We start from the raw sequence: 16,343 nt of genomic DNA, 5'->3' as shown, positions 1-16,343 counted from the left end.
GTCATAAAGCTCCTTTCTTCACTAGGCGATATGCATGTGACCAGTTTCCTGTTTCCCAGTTCTGAGGAGGCTGACCTTTTTTGTGCCTGCACTGGAGAGTGATGAAGTAGTCCTCTATCATGACCCAAGGATGGCTGGTCGTGAGGCCACAACTGGCTCTTTTACCCCCAACCGTCTGTGGTAACTTTGTCTCAGGAAAGAAGGAAGAGAAAGCTGGACTCCAGGGGATCAGAAGCCCCCTCCCCCAAGCTAGGACCTGGTAGCCCTAAACAGCATTTGCTATTAAACATAAATTCTGTGAAACAACAGCTGGATGGTAGAAAGAGCATGACAAATATTTGTTGACTAGGAGAAGAGTCTTTTTTAAAAGTTCTTTCTGGGGAGTCAGAAATAAGGCAGGCCCAGGGTGGCTGTTGACAGTCTAATCTGAGGTGGTGGAATGCAGATCTTCCCATTGATTTCCATTTCAGCTCTAGTGCTTTAACAGCCGGGAGGGGACAAGGGACTAAGAAACTTGGCATCTATGTACTGGCATTTTTGGGTGTAAGAGTTACCTGTGAAGGTATAGAATCAGAAATTGCATTGATTTAATGAGTCAGCCTAGTGGCTCCACTTTCTTTTATTTAGCAATTCTTGTATTAAATAGTGAACCAAGACCTGCAGATGGAAAAATGCATAAAATGTGGATGCTTAATAGTCATTAAATAGCAGTCCTCCAGTGTCCCTGCATTCAGAGGCCCCACCCTGACTCTGGTGATCATTTCCTTCCTTGTATGTTTCTTGTTTCACCGTCTGGCGATGCATTCCTGAAAAGCACCACTTAATTTTGCCTGGATTGGAACGTTATATAAATGGCAATCCTATTGCATCTCTTGTAACCTCTTTTGTTCAGTAGCCGGTAGCGATGCATGCATTTGTCTGTGTATTACCCTTGTTCCAGGAACGAACCTTTTTTTTTCTTTTTTTTAATGCTCACCAGAGGACATGCTTATTTATCTTAGAGAGGGGGAAGGGTGGGAGGGAGAGGGAGAGAAACCTCGCTGTGAGAGAGAAACATTGGTTGAGCCCTGATTGGGGGACGAAACCCACAACCCAGGCATGTGCCCTGACTGGGAATTGAACCTGTAACCCTTTGGTTTATGGGATGATTCACCAACCAACTGAGCCACCCTGGCCAGGGCCTGGAATAAATCTTTAATAGTGTTTTCCCGGATGACTCACTAGTCCTTATCCCCTCCTCTACTTTGCTGCTGGTTGTAACACTGTTAAATTTACTGAGTGATTTTCAACACTTTTCATCTCATGGCACAATAAATTAATTACTAAAATTCTGCTGCACACCAAAAAAATATTATATATTTTTTGCTGATCAGACCAAAAAATAGGCATATGAGGGTAATTTTGATTCATTCACACCACATGGCTGTTGTTGTGTTGGCTGTTGTCATTTTTTTATTTGACAGTCTAAGGGAAAAGGGGTCAGTGCCCCTGACTAGATAGGTATTGCATGTTTTAGAAATTCTGCGGCACACCAGTTGAAAATCACTGCACTAAATTAATGTCCCTGAAGCTGGTGTGGCCACATGAGCTGAGCCACTTTGGGGAAGTCACTAAACTTCTGAATCTCATTTTCCTCACCTCTAAAAGGAGGTCTAGGGTAATCGTGGCTGGAGAATTACTGTGGGGGTCAAATGGGGGGCGTGTTTTGTGAACAGTGCAGTACTCACAGACAGGTGTGTGTTGATAGTGAGTGATGTGGAGGGCTTGGGCCCTGAGAACTGTCAGAGATGGGAAGCTGATGGAGAAAGAAGGGTGGGGGTGGGATGGAGTCATTTGTTTTTGTTTTGAGAAGGCATTAACAAGTCCACACCACTTCTTTGCACGTGTGACTCAGTGGATTGTGCGCTGGCCTGTGAACCAAAGGGTTGGTTGCTGGTCCGATTTCCCGCCAGGGCACATGCCTGGGTTACAGGCCAGGTCGTGGGAAAGGCAACCAACTTCTCTTGCGCATTGATGTTTCTCTCCCTCTCTTTCTCCCTCTCTTCCCCTCTCTCTCAAAAAATGAAAAATAAGTAAAATCTTAAAACATATATTTTTTAAAAAAGCAGAAACGCATTGGAGTCCCAGAGCTTTCCCCATTTGCACGCTCCCAACAGCTGCTCCCGAGCTGTAGCTCTCAGCTGGCCCTGCCGAGAGCTGAGGCAGGCTGCCTCCTGTGGAGCCCGGAGAGCCTGCGTGCCACCCCTCCGGCAACCATGAAGGACAGAGGGCAGTGAAGAAAGGGGCAGACTGGTTGGACAAGGGTGGGGGTTGTTGCCAGTGCAGAACCTGGGAGTTGCTATGGGGATAAGGCTGGGAGGAGGAGATTGGCCCTCAGTTCCCATGGCTTCTAGGCAGCTGTCAACAGCAAGTGCCTCTTCAGCGCCTGCTGGCTGGCCCAGGTTGTGCGGTCATTGTTCTTGTCGGTTTCCCGGCAATGAACAGGAGCATTTGGCAAGGTTGGTGTTTATTCCTAAGCTATTCTTTGCCTGCACTGACCCCTGAAATCTGATTCATTCAGAAACCTCCAGTGCTTTTAGTGTCCTCGGTTTATGGAACTGATTTCTCTTATGGCTTCTGGAGGCATTGTGAGGGTACATTACCATGTGCCAATGCGTTGAAACTGAAAGGTGTATAATATGAGTGCCAAGTGCTGATTGTTACAGTGCAGGGGACAGAAGGGGTGCTCAGAAGTGTTCTTGGCAGAGTGGCAATTACAATGTCCTGTGTCGGGAGCGAGGGTTTATTGCTCCCTTTGCCAAGTGCGCCCTGGATTCAGATGCACACCCTTTTCTCTTGCCTCTCACTTTGGGCAAGCCTTGCCACATGTAGGGAAGGAGGGGAGTTTTAGAGAACATATTTGGCAGAGAAGGGTCCCGTTGAGGAGCTGGCTGTTAGAATAGCGTAACAAGTGGGTACATTCTAGGTGCTGTGGGAAAAGGCTCTAGCCTGGATGAGGCACTTCTCTCTTAAAAATAACAAATCCTTGAGTAAGAATAATAGCACCTGCATTGAATAATGTGAAACTAGTCTTAGGTCAAGGAACTTTTCAAGGATCACGGAGCCTGGGCTTTGGAGCCAGGCAGCCTGCCCCCAGGCTCTGCGATGTTCCCAGTGTTCCTGTGACACCGTGCTACCACCAGTCTGTGCACCAGCTCAGTCTTCCTGGGACGCAGAAGTCCCCGGGTTGGGTCTGAGATATGCTTTTCTGATGGTGGCTCTTTCTGACCTGGTCCTGTGGGGAGGTAGGTCCTTGACACCTGAGCTCTTAGATTAGAATGGAGGCCCAGCTCTGCGCCCTTGGAGAACACCAGGTCAGCCCTTGGCTCAGTCACCTGTCTGTATTCTCTTTCCCACAGTCATGGTATGAGCCACAGGAGACACATCCCACTCTATACCTCTTCCCAGAGAGCTGACACTCTCCAGTGTTCCTGCAGGTGCCAGTTAAGGGAGGCCTTAACATAGTCAGGCGTGTCTCCCTGAAGTTCAAGGGACTCGTTGTGACTGACAGCACCTCTCAGGCTGGGCTACCTGGATTTTTTTGTTGTCACTAGATTTCTGTGGACTGGATCTGTGGTAGAAGCCATGAGAGCTTCAGAGATTCAGGTGATGTTTGTCTCTGAGAGTCACCTAGTAAATAGGTTAATGTGCCATGGAAGGAGGTAAGTGCCTTGTTAGTATCTCCTACTCCCTGGTTCCCCAGGTAGGTAGATGCCATTTTCCATGTGTCAGGGCAGCCTTGCTCTGAGAAATCACCTGGAGGCCACTGTGGGATCAGGCAATGGGTTTATTGAGGGAAAAGGAGGGGGGAAGCGGGGGAAGGGGAGAGGCAGCTCCTGGACCAACTCAAGGGCCCATAGGAGCAAGGGGAATGGGGAACAGGGAATGGGGAATGGGGACTCCCAGTCCTCCTAGTGGGCCTGTAGGAGTCCCACCTGCACTTCTGCAGGCACCTTTTTTATACTTGTCAACCACACATTTTGATGAGGGTGAGTTTGCTTATCAACATATTCAGTAGATAATTTACATCTGATTACTCACCGCCCCCCTCCCCTCACACCAGGCTAGTTAACATAATCGGGCTAGGTCCATTACCACTTTCCCTGGGAATGGTTTCAGTCCATCAACATATCTTTTGGGAACGGCTAAGTCCAGGGCCAGGTGGATTAGCATATACCAAAAGTCCAGGTGTACATTTTAGCTGCCTCCATGTTCTGACACTGTGTGCTTGGTACAAGGCACTGGCATTAGGTTTCATCACCTTATATTTGGAATTGGTGAGTTGTGGCCCATGGACCACATCCAGGCTGCTGCTGTTTGCTGACCTGACCTTATGTCTTTTTTGTAGGAAGGATTTTTCTTGGAAAAAGGCCCCAGAAGAGCCAGTAAAAAGTGGGTAGAGAAGTTGTTGTTTAATGGGACTGAATTTTAGTTTGGAATGACGAAAAAGTTCTGCAGATGGTTGGTGGTAATGCTTGCACAGCACTGTGAATGTGCTTAATTATTTAAAAATGATTAATGCAGTGAATTTTATGTTATATATATTTGACCACAATTAAAACTTCTAGAAAGAAAGGAAGAAAGAAAAGAGAAGAGCAAGCTAGAGAAGTCACTTTTCAGTGGAGGGATCAACATTTTACTGAGTGTCAGCTGTCACTGTAAACCTTAGAGTGACAATCGGGCCTGATTAGTGATTTTATAGCAAGGTAGGTTGAGAGTTGAAGTGATTTTCTTAAGATTACATGGGAAGTAGCAGGTTCATCGTTTGACCCCAGGTCTTTCTGAACTTACTTTGCCATGGATATCTGAGCCTAAAGGCAAGAATTGTTTGGATTTTGGTTTTTCTCCAGACTTTTAAAAATGGTAAAGAAGTACTTGAAATGCTAGTTTTGTCACTTTTAAGTATCTTCCTGGGGTCCCCCCGCTTTTTGAGTGGAGGAGCAGTCATTGCCATCAGAGCAGGTCTTCTGAGGGGAGGTCCCCAGTGGAAAGCTCCACTTGTCGGTTTCGCTGCCCAGATAAGGCTCTGTGGATTTCGTTTTGTTGTGGCTGCCCCCAAAATGATCATTCATGAGCTGCCTGAGTGACAGCCAGATGTGCTGCTGGGTGTGGTCCCATCCTAACAGTGAGTCCCTATCCACTGTCTACACATGGTGCTTCCGGGCAAGATAAGTGAGCTCCTCACTATTCACTCCTGATCCCCCTGCCCGCCCCCTGCCCCGGCTGCCTCTCTTCCAGCCATCCCCCCCCCCCCCCCCCCCCCCCAACACACACACATCACAGCCCAGGCGGAGCTGCCTCAGCCTGCCTGGGGCTTTCACTGGAGCCTGGCCACACTCCTGTCATCATTCTCATTTCTGATGGTGTCTTTTCCTTCTTTCATGTATTTATTTATTTATTCATTTATTTGCCCTTCTTTATTTCAAACGCGAATAGACAGCTTCTTGTTCCTGCGAGTGGAAACTCATTCGCCCTCTGTGGGTCGTCAGCATTCCTGTGGGGGTGTCCTCATGCTGAGGCACATCATCAGCCCTCGGGGTTTTTCCATGAGCAGCCCTCTCTTGGGTGACCCTGTCCTACCCTCTGGTTAAGGAGTCACACAGGTAGCGGAGGGGAGCTGGGGATACTCGTTCAGGCCTCTGGGCTACAGCACAGTATCACATCCTCCATGCTTGGGCCGTACATGTGGCACCTGGTTCCTCCACGTAAGCTGACTTGAATTCTTTTATTTTGTGTAAAGTAGGCCCTTGGAAATAAGGTGATTTTAGGTAGCAGCAGCCTGGAGGAAAAAAATCAACATTGAAAATGAAACCGTGGTGAGCTTAAAGCAGCTTAAATTTTTTATTTTTAAATTATTTTTATTTTTAAATACTTATTTATATATTTTTTAAAAATATTAAAAATTTTATTTCCCAGCAGGTCAGCCAATGAAGATGAATGAGAATCTTGTTTCTCAGGTTCCTATTAAGTTCTTTTTTAAGTATAGAGTTTATGTTGGTTCTTGTGTTTAAAACAACAGACCAATAACTGAAAAATGTTATATTTAATAAAAGTAACAGTTTCTACTGTAAAATCCAGAACATTTTTAAAGAAAAAAGAAAAGCTATAGGTAATCTCTTCACCAACACATAATTTGTTAGCATTTTGGTATATGTTTTCATATACACAAATACTGGTGTTTTTTGTTTTTGTTTTTTTTTTCCTTAATGACAGGGAGATCTTACTATTTCCTTTTTTCTCCTGTAGTATTATACTGAAAGCATTTACGCATTTTCCCATGCCATTAAACCAAGTTTAAAAGCGTAACTTAGATGGGCCCTAGATTGTTGAACTGTTCCCATTCTGGGAAATATATTTGCAGTTTTGCACTGTTATAAGTAACATCCTTGTTGTTAAGGCCTTTCACCTCATTTATGAGTACTTCCTTGGGAGAGAATGCTAGAAGTAGACTCAGTGGATCAAAGGATATATGTATTTTTGCATTTCTTCTATGTGGATATTTTGCTTTCGAAGACAGCTTGTACTATAATAGAGATTCCACCAGTAGAGAAAGCAAGTGTTTTCTCTTTAGCATTTCATGTTTAGCCACTGGTAATTTGTGACCAGGAGTACCTCACCAGTATTATAATTTAAAATTGTTTATTATTGGGGTTCAACTTTCACTGTGTTAATTGACCACTTTTACGTCCTTCATTAGTTTGTTCATGCCCTTTGGCAGTTACTAAATGAGGTTAGTGTTTTCCTTATAAATTTGGAAGAGCTGCTGTGATGTTAGGAACCCTTTGTCATAATCACAGGCCATTTTCTCCACCAGCTTATTCGCTTCTTAGTTTGGTCGGTTGTGTGTATGAGTTTGTGTGTTTCTATGTATACAGGCTTTTATTTTCAGGTAGACAGAACTGTGTTTATAGTTTTTTTTCTTTTCACTTTTATGCTTACTTACAAGTATTCAAGGTTTTCTTCTAAGTTTGGGGGGAATAAAACTTTTAGTTTGTCTCTGTAATCCATCTGAAGCTTATTTGGGTGAGAAGTATGAGGGATAGTTTGTGTCTGCTCCCAAAAGGTGCTGTTTCCGGCTCAGTCTGTTGAAATATTGTTCCTTTCCTCACTGACCTATAGTGCCCCCTTTATCATTTACTATATTCTCATATGTTCTGTCCCTCTTTCTAGACTGCCTGTCATTTTCGATTGTCAGATGCTGTTTGGATTAAAGCAGCTTTAAACCCTCCTTATCGCCCTGTTCCAAGATCCTTTTATACAAAGTTAGACTTCACTTTGTCAAGACTAAAAAAGAAAAATTCCCTCTGGGAATCAATTTAGTGAAAAGATGGTGGGGCTTCAATACAAAAAAAAAAAAGAAAAAAAAGAAAAAGTAGAATGAGTAGGGTTGCATTTCCCAAAAGAAGACTTTGCACAGTTGTGAAAATTCAGTCAGGCATCTCGCCAAGTCTCATGTGCACCAGCTGAAGAATCCACAGGGCAGTAAGTTGTAATAAAAAGGGCTATTTTTGAGCTCCCAGACTCCTGCAGTGAAAGAACTTGTGCTATTTGCAACCCACAGGCATCCTTCTGGTTTTCAGATTATGCCACTTCCTGGCTCATATGTATATATATTCTTAGTGTCACAGCTTCCTGTTCTGAAAACGGAGCAGGTTCCAGTGCTGTTGGTCCATGAGGGCACATTGGCCCTTTTATATGTAGGTGGGAACCTCTGACGCTAGGGTGGGACACCCAGGTATCTTCCCAACTGTGAGATGCTGGCCCCTGGGGCTCCAGAAAGATTTTTCAGGGGTTTTACAATCTGTGAAGCATTTTATGCCCAATGATAAGCATTTTAATCAGCTGAGAGAGTGTTGCATTGCTTATATTATGTTTATAGGTTCTCTGTAAGATTTTATTTTGTCCATCCACTGCTGAAATGTTCAAAAAGTTCTGACCTACATAGTCTATGGTCCTGGACTTCTAAAATCATAGAGTTCTGTGCTTTACCCAAAGGTAGTCAGTCTCTAAGTGTTAAATTCTGGCTCCTATTGGATCCAATGTTTTCTCTCTCTACCCTTTTTTTTTTGAAAGATCTCTGACTGTTTGGTGGCTTCAGGACATGCTTATCCTTCTCTCCAGGTGTGGAGTTTCTTATTAATCCTTGTACCTCCAGGAGCGGTTCGTGATCATGAGTTGTATTCTTTGTCTCAGGCAGGGAATGTGGTGACGGGAGAGATGGTGGAAGAGCTGATCCTTTCTGGAGCAGATATAATCAAAGTGGGAGTTGGACCAGGTGAGACTTCTGGGAGAACAGCAGAGGGCATGTGTGGGGAGAAGTGGGGCCTGGGGCTTACGGGGACTGGTGAAGGCCATAAGGGAGCCCAGGAGTGACCAATCCACAAGTGTAAAGTACGTTCCTTTTGGAACTCTTATTGATGCGGTTAGAATGTGAGGTCCCGGTTTTAGAACGTAACTGTGGAAGAGAAAAATGCAGATTTCATTAATGACTATATATACCTTGAAGAAGAAAATGAGGGGTGAAGAATCCATGGGACAGTTAATGGACATGAATAACTCAAGTTTCTGTGAGTGTTTGAGAGATGCCAAACATTGCAAATACGCTAGCTGGGAGGCCACCTTTGAACTTGACCCATGGCCCAGGTGGTTAGTGCCTTTGGCTCTTCACCTGATACATATCCATCTCAGATTCGCCCATACGCTCTTGGGCATTCTCTCCTAGGGCAGTGCATTGGGATCTTGAACCGGGGAAGTAGGCAGAGCCTTTCTGTCCTTATGCTGGTGGCTCCGTTTCTCTTGGAGCCAGTTGATGTTTGCAGTCCCCTTTGGCCACACCCGAGGATGAGCTTCCATGTTTTTAAATTCTTCCTTCATGTTCATAGTTAACCAGACACTAAAATGGGAGAGAAGGAAGGAAGATGCACATTTTCAATTGGGAATAAAAAACAGCAAAGACTTGAAAACAGTATTGCCTGCCTAAAAGGCATTACCCAAAAAAGGAAGCAAATCATAACGAACAAGAGAAGAGTGGGGGGAACACTGCTGGGAGAAGACACCGTTGGGCTGTGATTTGCACACTTGTCCACCTTGAGGGAAGGAGGCACATGAGGGGACCGTTAGGGAAGAAGAGCCCTGTAGGCTCATCCAAGCACCAAGCTTTTAGTACTCAGGGACATTGTGAAGCTTGAGCTTTCTGTATTGCCGCCCACCTAAGCCAATTTGTAACATACTCTGAGCAACAGGAAAGACAGCTCTGGTCTTTACTGAGTGTCTGTCATTGTTGAGAAGTTGAAGAAAGGGCAAGGCCCAGCTCTTTCTTACAAGGAGCTCCCACTAAGGATAGGCTGTCATAGACCAGGCTTGCGGTAGAATAGAACAGGCTAATAATAGACCCGGAGGACTTTTTTTCCCACTCACCGGTTACCTATTTAATCAGAAATATGTGCTGAGTGTCTCATGGTTGCCATTGTAAAGGGTGGGTCCTGTATAGGATGTGAAGGCGTGTAAACAATCTTCTTGGCTCTTGAGTGCTTGCTTAGCTGTGCTCGGTTTTTTCTTGCACGTCCTCTGTACGTATGCATTCTGTTTCTCCTGAGGGTTGCTTGTCCTCACACTGTCACTGTGTGACCCCAGGGTGACTGTTTAGAACAGACATGACTGAAGAGAGTAAGCGGCTCCCTTTGAGCCTGATGTATTGGAGCCATGTCTTTAAATTGATTGGAGATCATATGTATTGACATTTCACAAATTCTTCAGAGTGAAAGCAATGAATGTTGTATATCTAAATGGCAACATTAAAAAAAGGTTTGTTATTGAGCAACTCTTAGGAACTGGGAGAAGCATTGAAAAGGGGCACCTGTGCCCCTGTAACTGGGAGAAAATATGTACCCAGTTTCTCCTTTCAACCTGGCGGTTAATCAAGACCACTGCCACGCTGATAGCTGGGGAAGAAACCTGCCTCCTGAGAGGAATTCTCTGGGCTGTGGATCCAGAGTATCATCCCCTGAGGGCCTGCAGACTCACAGAGCCTGAGTAGGTGCCATCCTCCAAGTAGACTCAGGAGCTAGAAATGAAGGGGCCAGACCAGATCTCCGTTTTTCAAAAATGTGTTCCATTCCCAGGCTGTCAAAAGTCTGTGGTTTTAGGATCTTTTTACTGCTCTAATTGGGTAAAAGACTGAAGTCTCCAAAGAGCTACATGGAATGTCTATATCAAAAAGTGCAGGTCTAACCTTAACTAAGTTAAAATAAAGATTTTAGAAGTAAAAAAAAAAAGACTGCTTCCATGCCTTGTCCCTCACCTGTGCAGAGCTCCAAGCTAGTGCAGTTGAGCCTACTGCCTTTCCTGGACCATCTAGCAGTTGAGTTGAAGAGAGGGAGAAAAGCCAGCTTTGACCCAGAACCAGAGGCTGTAAAACTAATCCTGCCTCACACAGGGCACATGCGGGGCAGAGGGTGGCGAGAGATGCTCATTGGCTTTAGGATTGTGAGCAGCGTATGTTGTAAGGATGGACAGAAAGAGAATGGATCCTGCCCTGTAGCGGAATGGGTGCAGGAGAAGGGGGTCCCCTGTCTTGTTTCCCTGGTGAAGCCAGGCCTGGAAATACAGACAAGGTTCTCCATGAGGCCACTGGTGGTGGTGGGGAGCAGGAGAGGAGGCAGGGGCTCTGAGCACCTCACCCCCACTTCTGGCCCAGTTTTTACACCTGTTTCAGGGCACTCCATCATCAGCACCACAGGACATTCAGGAGGGACTGACAGGTGACGAAGCAGTGGGGACAGGGATGTGGGTGACTCATTCATTCTTGAGCTCACAGATTCTTTCAGTGACTATTTATAGCGCCTTATGAACGGGGCTCTACTCTCGGCACTGCAGCAGTGAGCATCTGCGGAGTCCACCATGCAGCAGAGGAAACAGGTCCTCCGTTCTTACACAGATAATTATTTAAATGCCTCTTCTGTGATGAACAGCCTCCTGGAGGCAGTGACATTTAAGATGAAGCCTGAAAGATGAGAAAGGGCAGGCAAGACCGGGGTGTTAATACAGAGGGGGAGTGTTTGGACAGAGAGAACATCATGTACAGAGAATCTGTAAGGTGCGAAGAAACTCGCTGTGCAGATGGAACTGAAAGGTCAGCACGGGCGGAGCATGGTTAGTGGGAGGGGGAGGAGAGAAGGCGGGGAAGAAGGTAGACATTCGGAAGTTTGATCTGGGTGGTCTCGGAGTGGGGTTGCTCACTTGAGAGGGAAAGGCAGGTTTTGAGCAAGCAGATGTGTGCTGGAGATGCTGGTGCTTCTGTCATGACTTGGCTGGGACCTAACTGGGATAATGCAGATGGTCAGTGAGGGCCGGCCTTGACTGAGGGGGAGACAGAGGTCGAAAGGATGAAGGCATCTAGGTGGCTGAGCTCAGAGTCTAGGCTGCACGAGGACTCAGGACGGGGCTGGAGGTGGCCTGTGAGGTCCTGAGGAACAGCAGGCTGGGTGTGCTGACGGCACTGGGTGATTGAGGGTGCAGCGACAGGGTGAGTGCCAGGTCCCGGCCTTTCATTTCTGCAACAGCCCTGTGAGGCCAGTGTTTTTATTTCCCTTTCCTGGGCGAGGCACTGAGGCGGAGAGCAGCCAGTCATTTGTAAAAAGCTGAAGGTAAGGACGGCTGGAGGCTGTGGGAGGAATCGAAGAGGCCCCCTGAAGTATGGTGTGGTTGTGGAGAAGTGAAGGACAGTGGAAAGGAATGGGATTTGAAGCGTGGCGAGTCAGTGCTTGGCCATTAAGAGAGCTGTCACGGGGAGAGTGGCGGTGGCAGCATATGGGGTGGATCTGTTCTAGACACAAGCAGGTGACAGCGATGAGGGTCGCAGGGTGTGGTTATAAGCACCTGCGTGGAGCTCCTGGGCAGCCCCTTGCCATGGCACGTTCACCCCCAGTAAATTGGGACAGCATGACAGTGATGGCGGGTAATTTTGTGTCCCATTCTGGTTGACTAATCACCTGTCTTTGGGGTTCACTCCTTCCTCCATCTAGGTTCTGTGTGCACAACCCGCACCAAGACAGGGGTGGGCTACCCCCAGCTGAGTGCCGTGATTGAGTGCGCTGACTCCGCCCACGGCCTGAAGGGCCACATCATCTCTGTAAGTCTCCCAGTTGGACCACAGATGGATCAGGGAGTAGCTCGGAATTCCAGGGCCCTGCTTCCTGGCCCCAAGGGAGCCCTGCTTCCAGCTGCCATTTACCCGGTGGCATCCTGTGGGTTTGGGAGTGAGCGGCACTGCATTCACAGCAGCGACACAGGCCCTGCTCCCCACTTATTCTGCAGTGCACGCGGCAGGCATGTTGGTCAATAAGAACTCTGTTCAGTGACCACTTGAAGTGGTCGGGGAGCACACATCAGTCATACTGCTTCAGGACGACCTCATCTTAGCTAATCACATCTGGGGTGTCAGGTGCGACCAGTGGGGTCACCCGTTACCATAGCGAGAGCATTCAGTGGCCTGTTGGGGGCGGAAGTTTAAGAGTTTTGCAGGTTGTAGGGGAAGGAGGTGAGGAGAGGTAGAAACAGCAATTTAACAACAGTTTCATGAAACTCCTGAAAGAACAGCACCAAAGTACTCAGACACTAAATTCTGAGGACTGAGTGAAAGTTAAGTTGAAATCCTTAATTTATGTGTAATTCTACTAAACCTTATTGATGTGACCACAATTCAGACAGTTGAAGGGGGTTATCATGTCTCTTCTCTTTTACATGAGATGATCAGAACAGGACAGATATAATTGGATGGACTTGGTAGAACTATGGCTTCCTCCTATGTGGATGATACATGTGTGCATTTTTGTTTTGTTCTTTTTTACAAACTCTGAAGTAGTGACATATTTTTAGTGGTTCTATAACAGTGGACTCATATTGAATATAGTAAATTAAATCTTCATATCTTTTCAGTTGTACAGTTGCTAAGCTGTGCTCCCACATGAAGTAATAGGTTATTTTTTAAAGTCCAAATGCAACAAGTTACATATTCTGGCAGATTGGTATCTTGTTGATTTCAGCTCTGCCGTTCAGCCTGTTGGGATTTGATTTCTGGACCTGCGTGGAGGGTATACTAACACACTTTCTCCTTTGAGCCTTACCCCAGTGCGGGAGCTGGAGCTGTTGTTTCCTCACATGCGATCTGCAGGTAACAACCGAAGCCAGGAGCCGGGCCCTTCACTGTCCGTGCAGATTTCCTGTGCTCCTTCTAATTCTTCATCCAGGCTTTTCATCCACCCATCCATGCAGTCAGCAAGTCCTTATTGAGCATCTACTATTGTTCTAGAAGCTGGTAATGACTGAAGATTGATTGGTTGCAGACAGAGTCCTAAGCGCCTCCACTCAATACCCTTCCCTTTAGCTTTTGCCACAGTGAACAAATTAACACTCATTTATTGAAGAATTAGCATGTAAGAAAGAGGCTGACATAAAGCCGTCCGTTTGCTGAGGTGACTGAGTGAGAAGTCATCAGTCAGACTGCACTCTCTTCAGTAGGCCAGTGGTTCTCAGAGGCTCACGGTAGCCTTGTCTTGGGCTGACTGCATGAGAATCACCAGGGGAGCTTTACAGTCAGCGTTCCTGGACCCCATCCTAGTGAATCCAACTCTTAGAGGCTGGCTCGCCAAAGCACCATATGTAATCAGTTGTAAGTCTCTATTACCATCAAGAATCTTAATCAGAGTGTATAGCCCCTGTATTATATTTCTTGAATAGCTACCATTTCCAAATCGGAGGTCAAATTAATAGTTTTACTATGAACATAGTCTAAGATCCCAGCCCTGGCTGGTTTGGCTCAGTGGATTGAGCGTCGGCCTGCGAGCTAAGTGTCGCTGGTTCGATCTTCCAGTCAGGGCACATCAGAGAAGGAAAACTCTGATTCCAAAAAACCTCCGCTGCCTTGCGGCATACCTCTTCAGGGGAAAGGCTAAGGGAGTAAACCCCGACAGAAAATCCGGAGCCGGAGTCCCTAAGGCGGTTTGACGTTGTAGTCAACACCGGCAACTCCTGCGGCGCACCTGAAGCCAAGCTGTATTGACTCCGTCTCTCCCTTGGACCCTTCAGCTGCGAAGAGAGGGGGGGTCTGCTGCATGGGCAACAGCAGACCCTCCATATCATCCTGCCCAGGCTCTGTAGCTTCAGCTTCACTGGAGAGGACACTCCAGCGTCATCACAAGATGTCGATTCAACACGGGAGGAGACAGATACCGTGTCACTCCCGAGTCGGACTGCACAGCCATTCTCGGCGGTGCAGATAGACTCTTAAGAAGCTACACCATCGTCTCTCGAGGCTCTGTAGCTTCAGCTTCACTGGAGAGGACACTCCGGCGTCATCGTAAGATGTCGATTCAACACGGGAGGAGACAGATACCGTGTCACTCCCGAGTCGGACTGCACAACCATTCTCGGCGGTGCAGATAGACACTTAAGAAGCTACACCATAGTCTCTCGAGACGGATGGCTGCCGACGAGTCTAAGATCCCACTCTTGTGCCTTTTTAGAAATTTTACAGGACCATTTGTGGGTGGGGGTGGAGACTCTGCTGGCACCACAGATGACTGACTGGAAATCCATTTGGGAGCTCTTTACACAGCACTCCTGGTCTGTAGCTTATTTCGGCAGTTCTCTACGTGTGGTGCCCAGACCAGTGGGATCAGTCATCAGTATTAGCTGAGAACTTGTTAGAAAATTTCTAGCCCCATCCAGACCTGAATCAGAAGCTCAGAGGGCGAGGCCCAGGAATCTGTTTTACAGGCCTCCCAGATAATCCCGCTGTCCAGATCGAGAAATGCTGGCTACTGCAGGTCAGGTCATTGGGCAGGGACAAGGACAGCTCTGGCTTGTGCTGCTAGTGCTCTGGGCTTCTAATTTTCCATTAACGGTGAGAGATTTCCTGGATGCAGTTAGAAGTTCAATTTGTAGCCAAAAGATCAAATGAAGTTCACAGACTTATATGGGGTTCGTGCTTCACTTTAGCTCATTCCTTCTTTTTTTTTTTTTTTTAAGATTTTATTTTTAGAGAGGAGAAGGGAGGGAGATGGAGAGGGAGAGAAAGATCAAGCAGTGTCTCCTGCATGAGCCCCGACAGGGGACCGAACCCACAGCCCAGGCATGTGCCCTGACAGGGAATTGAACCAGTGACCTCTCGCGTTGTAGGACAACGCCCAATCAACTGAACCACACTGTTCGGGGCCAGCTCATTCCTTCTAACCAGCAGAGCTAAGGGTCTTGAAGTTCAAAGCAACCATTTCCCCCCCATCCCTTTGACTAAGGAGTTTCACTAGTCGTTTTCTCCCACGTGCCAGCAGTCAAACCTGCTGGGAACCCATCAGGTGTTTTGGATCCTGCCCCTTCGTCCAGTTTCCTTCCAGCTGCCTCTTTTCACACTTTACTTGCTGAATTAGCGCATCCACGCACAGGGTTTGTTTGGCAGGTGCTTACACCCAAGAGGCTGGTCTTGAATCAGGTTTCTATTTATTGTGGCCCACGTGGGCTGCTGAGAAGCAGAGAGTTGAAAAATTCAGGACGTCCCTGTGTAGGTGAAGATTAAGGGTGTGACCAGTTAATTTTGCGTTGTCATCTGCTAGGGACATCACACAGAGGAGAGAATGTGAAAGGTGGAAACAGCTTTGGAGGAAGTAATGGTCATCATTTATTGAGCATCTGCTATCTGCCAGGCATAACATACATGTAATCTTTAATCTTTGGAATGACCTGACAAGGAGCTATTATCTTCATTTGACAGGCGTATTAGGGTTTTCAGAGAAACATCCAATAGTGAGTGTGTGTGTGTGTGTGGCAACAGAAATTTATTACAAGGAATTGGGTCGTGTGATTATGGAGGGTGAGAAGTCCCAAGACCTGCTGTGTGGTGACTTGGCAAGCTGGAGACAGCTGATGGTAGAGTTCCTGTCTGGGTCTGCAGGCCTGAGAATCAGGAGGAGCCATTGTTTCTGTTGGAATCAAGGCAGGGAGAAGCCCACTTCCAATTCAAAGGTAGTCAGGGAAAACGGGGAGGGTCAGTCTTTTTTTTCCACTCAAGCCTTCAACTGATTGGATGAGACCCACGCTCATTAGGGAGGGCAATCTGCTTTCCTCACTACTGATTCTTATCCACAAACACCCCCACAGAAACATCCAGAATAAATGGCCCAGTCAACACATACCATTAACAGTCATACATAGTGAGGGAACAGGCTTCAAGTCCTTAAGTAGGTTCTTCAGCGTCACACTGCTGGTGGGAGGCAGAGCCAGCACTCAGACCAAAGTCTGTGTATCTCCAT

At 46.8% G+C, this 16,343-nt stretch overlaps 1 protein-coding gene across 1 annotated transcript in view; it reads left to right on the top strand.

Moving 5' to 3' along the window:
- The window catches only part of GMPR (guanosine monophosphate reductase), a 42,175-nt gene that overhangs the window by 15,859 nt on the left and 9,973 nt on the right, over positions 1-16,343 (top strand). Inside the window, exons 5-6 of the mRNA XM_090269790.1 lie at positions 8,233-8,314; positions 12,063-12,169. Coding sequence (XP_090125916.1) covers positions 8,233-8,314; positions 12,063-12,169 — 189 coding nt within the window. The remainder of the gene's footprint in view (positions 1-8,232; positions 8,315-12,062; positions 12,170-16,343) is intronic.

This window comes from Furipterus horrens, unplaced genomic scaffold (assembly GCF_987537825.1).
Source record: "Furipterus horrens unplaced genomic scaffold, mFurHor1.1.pri manual_scaffold_3, whole genome shotgun sequence".
Classification (NCBI taxonomy): Eukaryota; Metazoa; Chordata; class Mammalia; order Chiroptera; family Furipteridae; genus Furipterus; species Furipterus horrens.
This window is presented reverse-complemented; position numbering and strand designations above follow the sequence as displayed.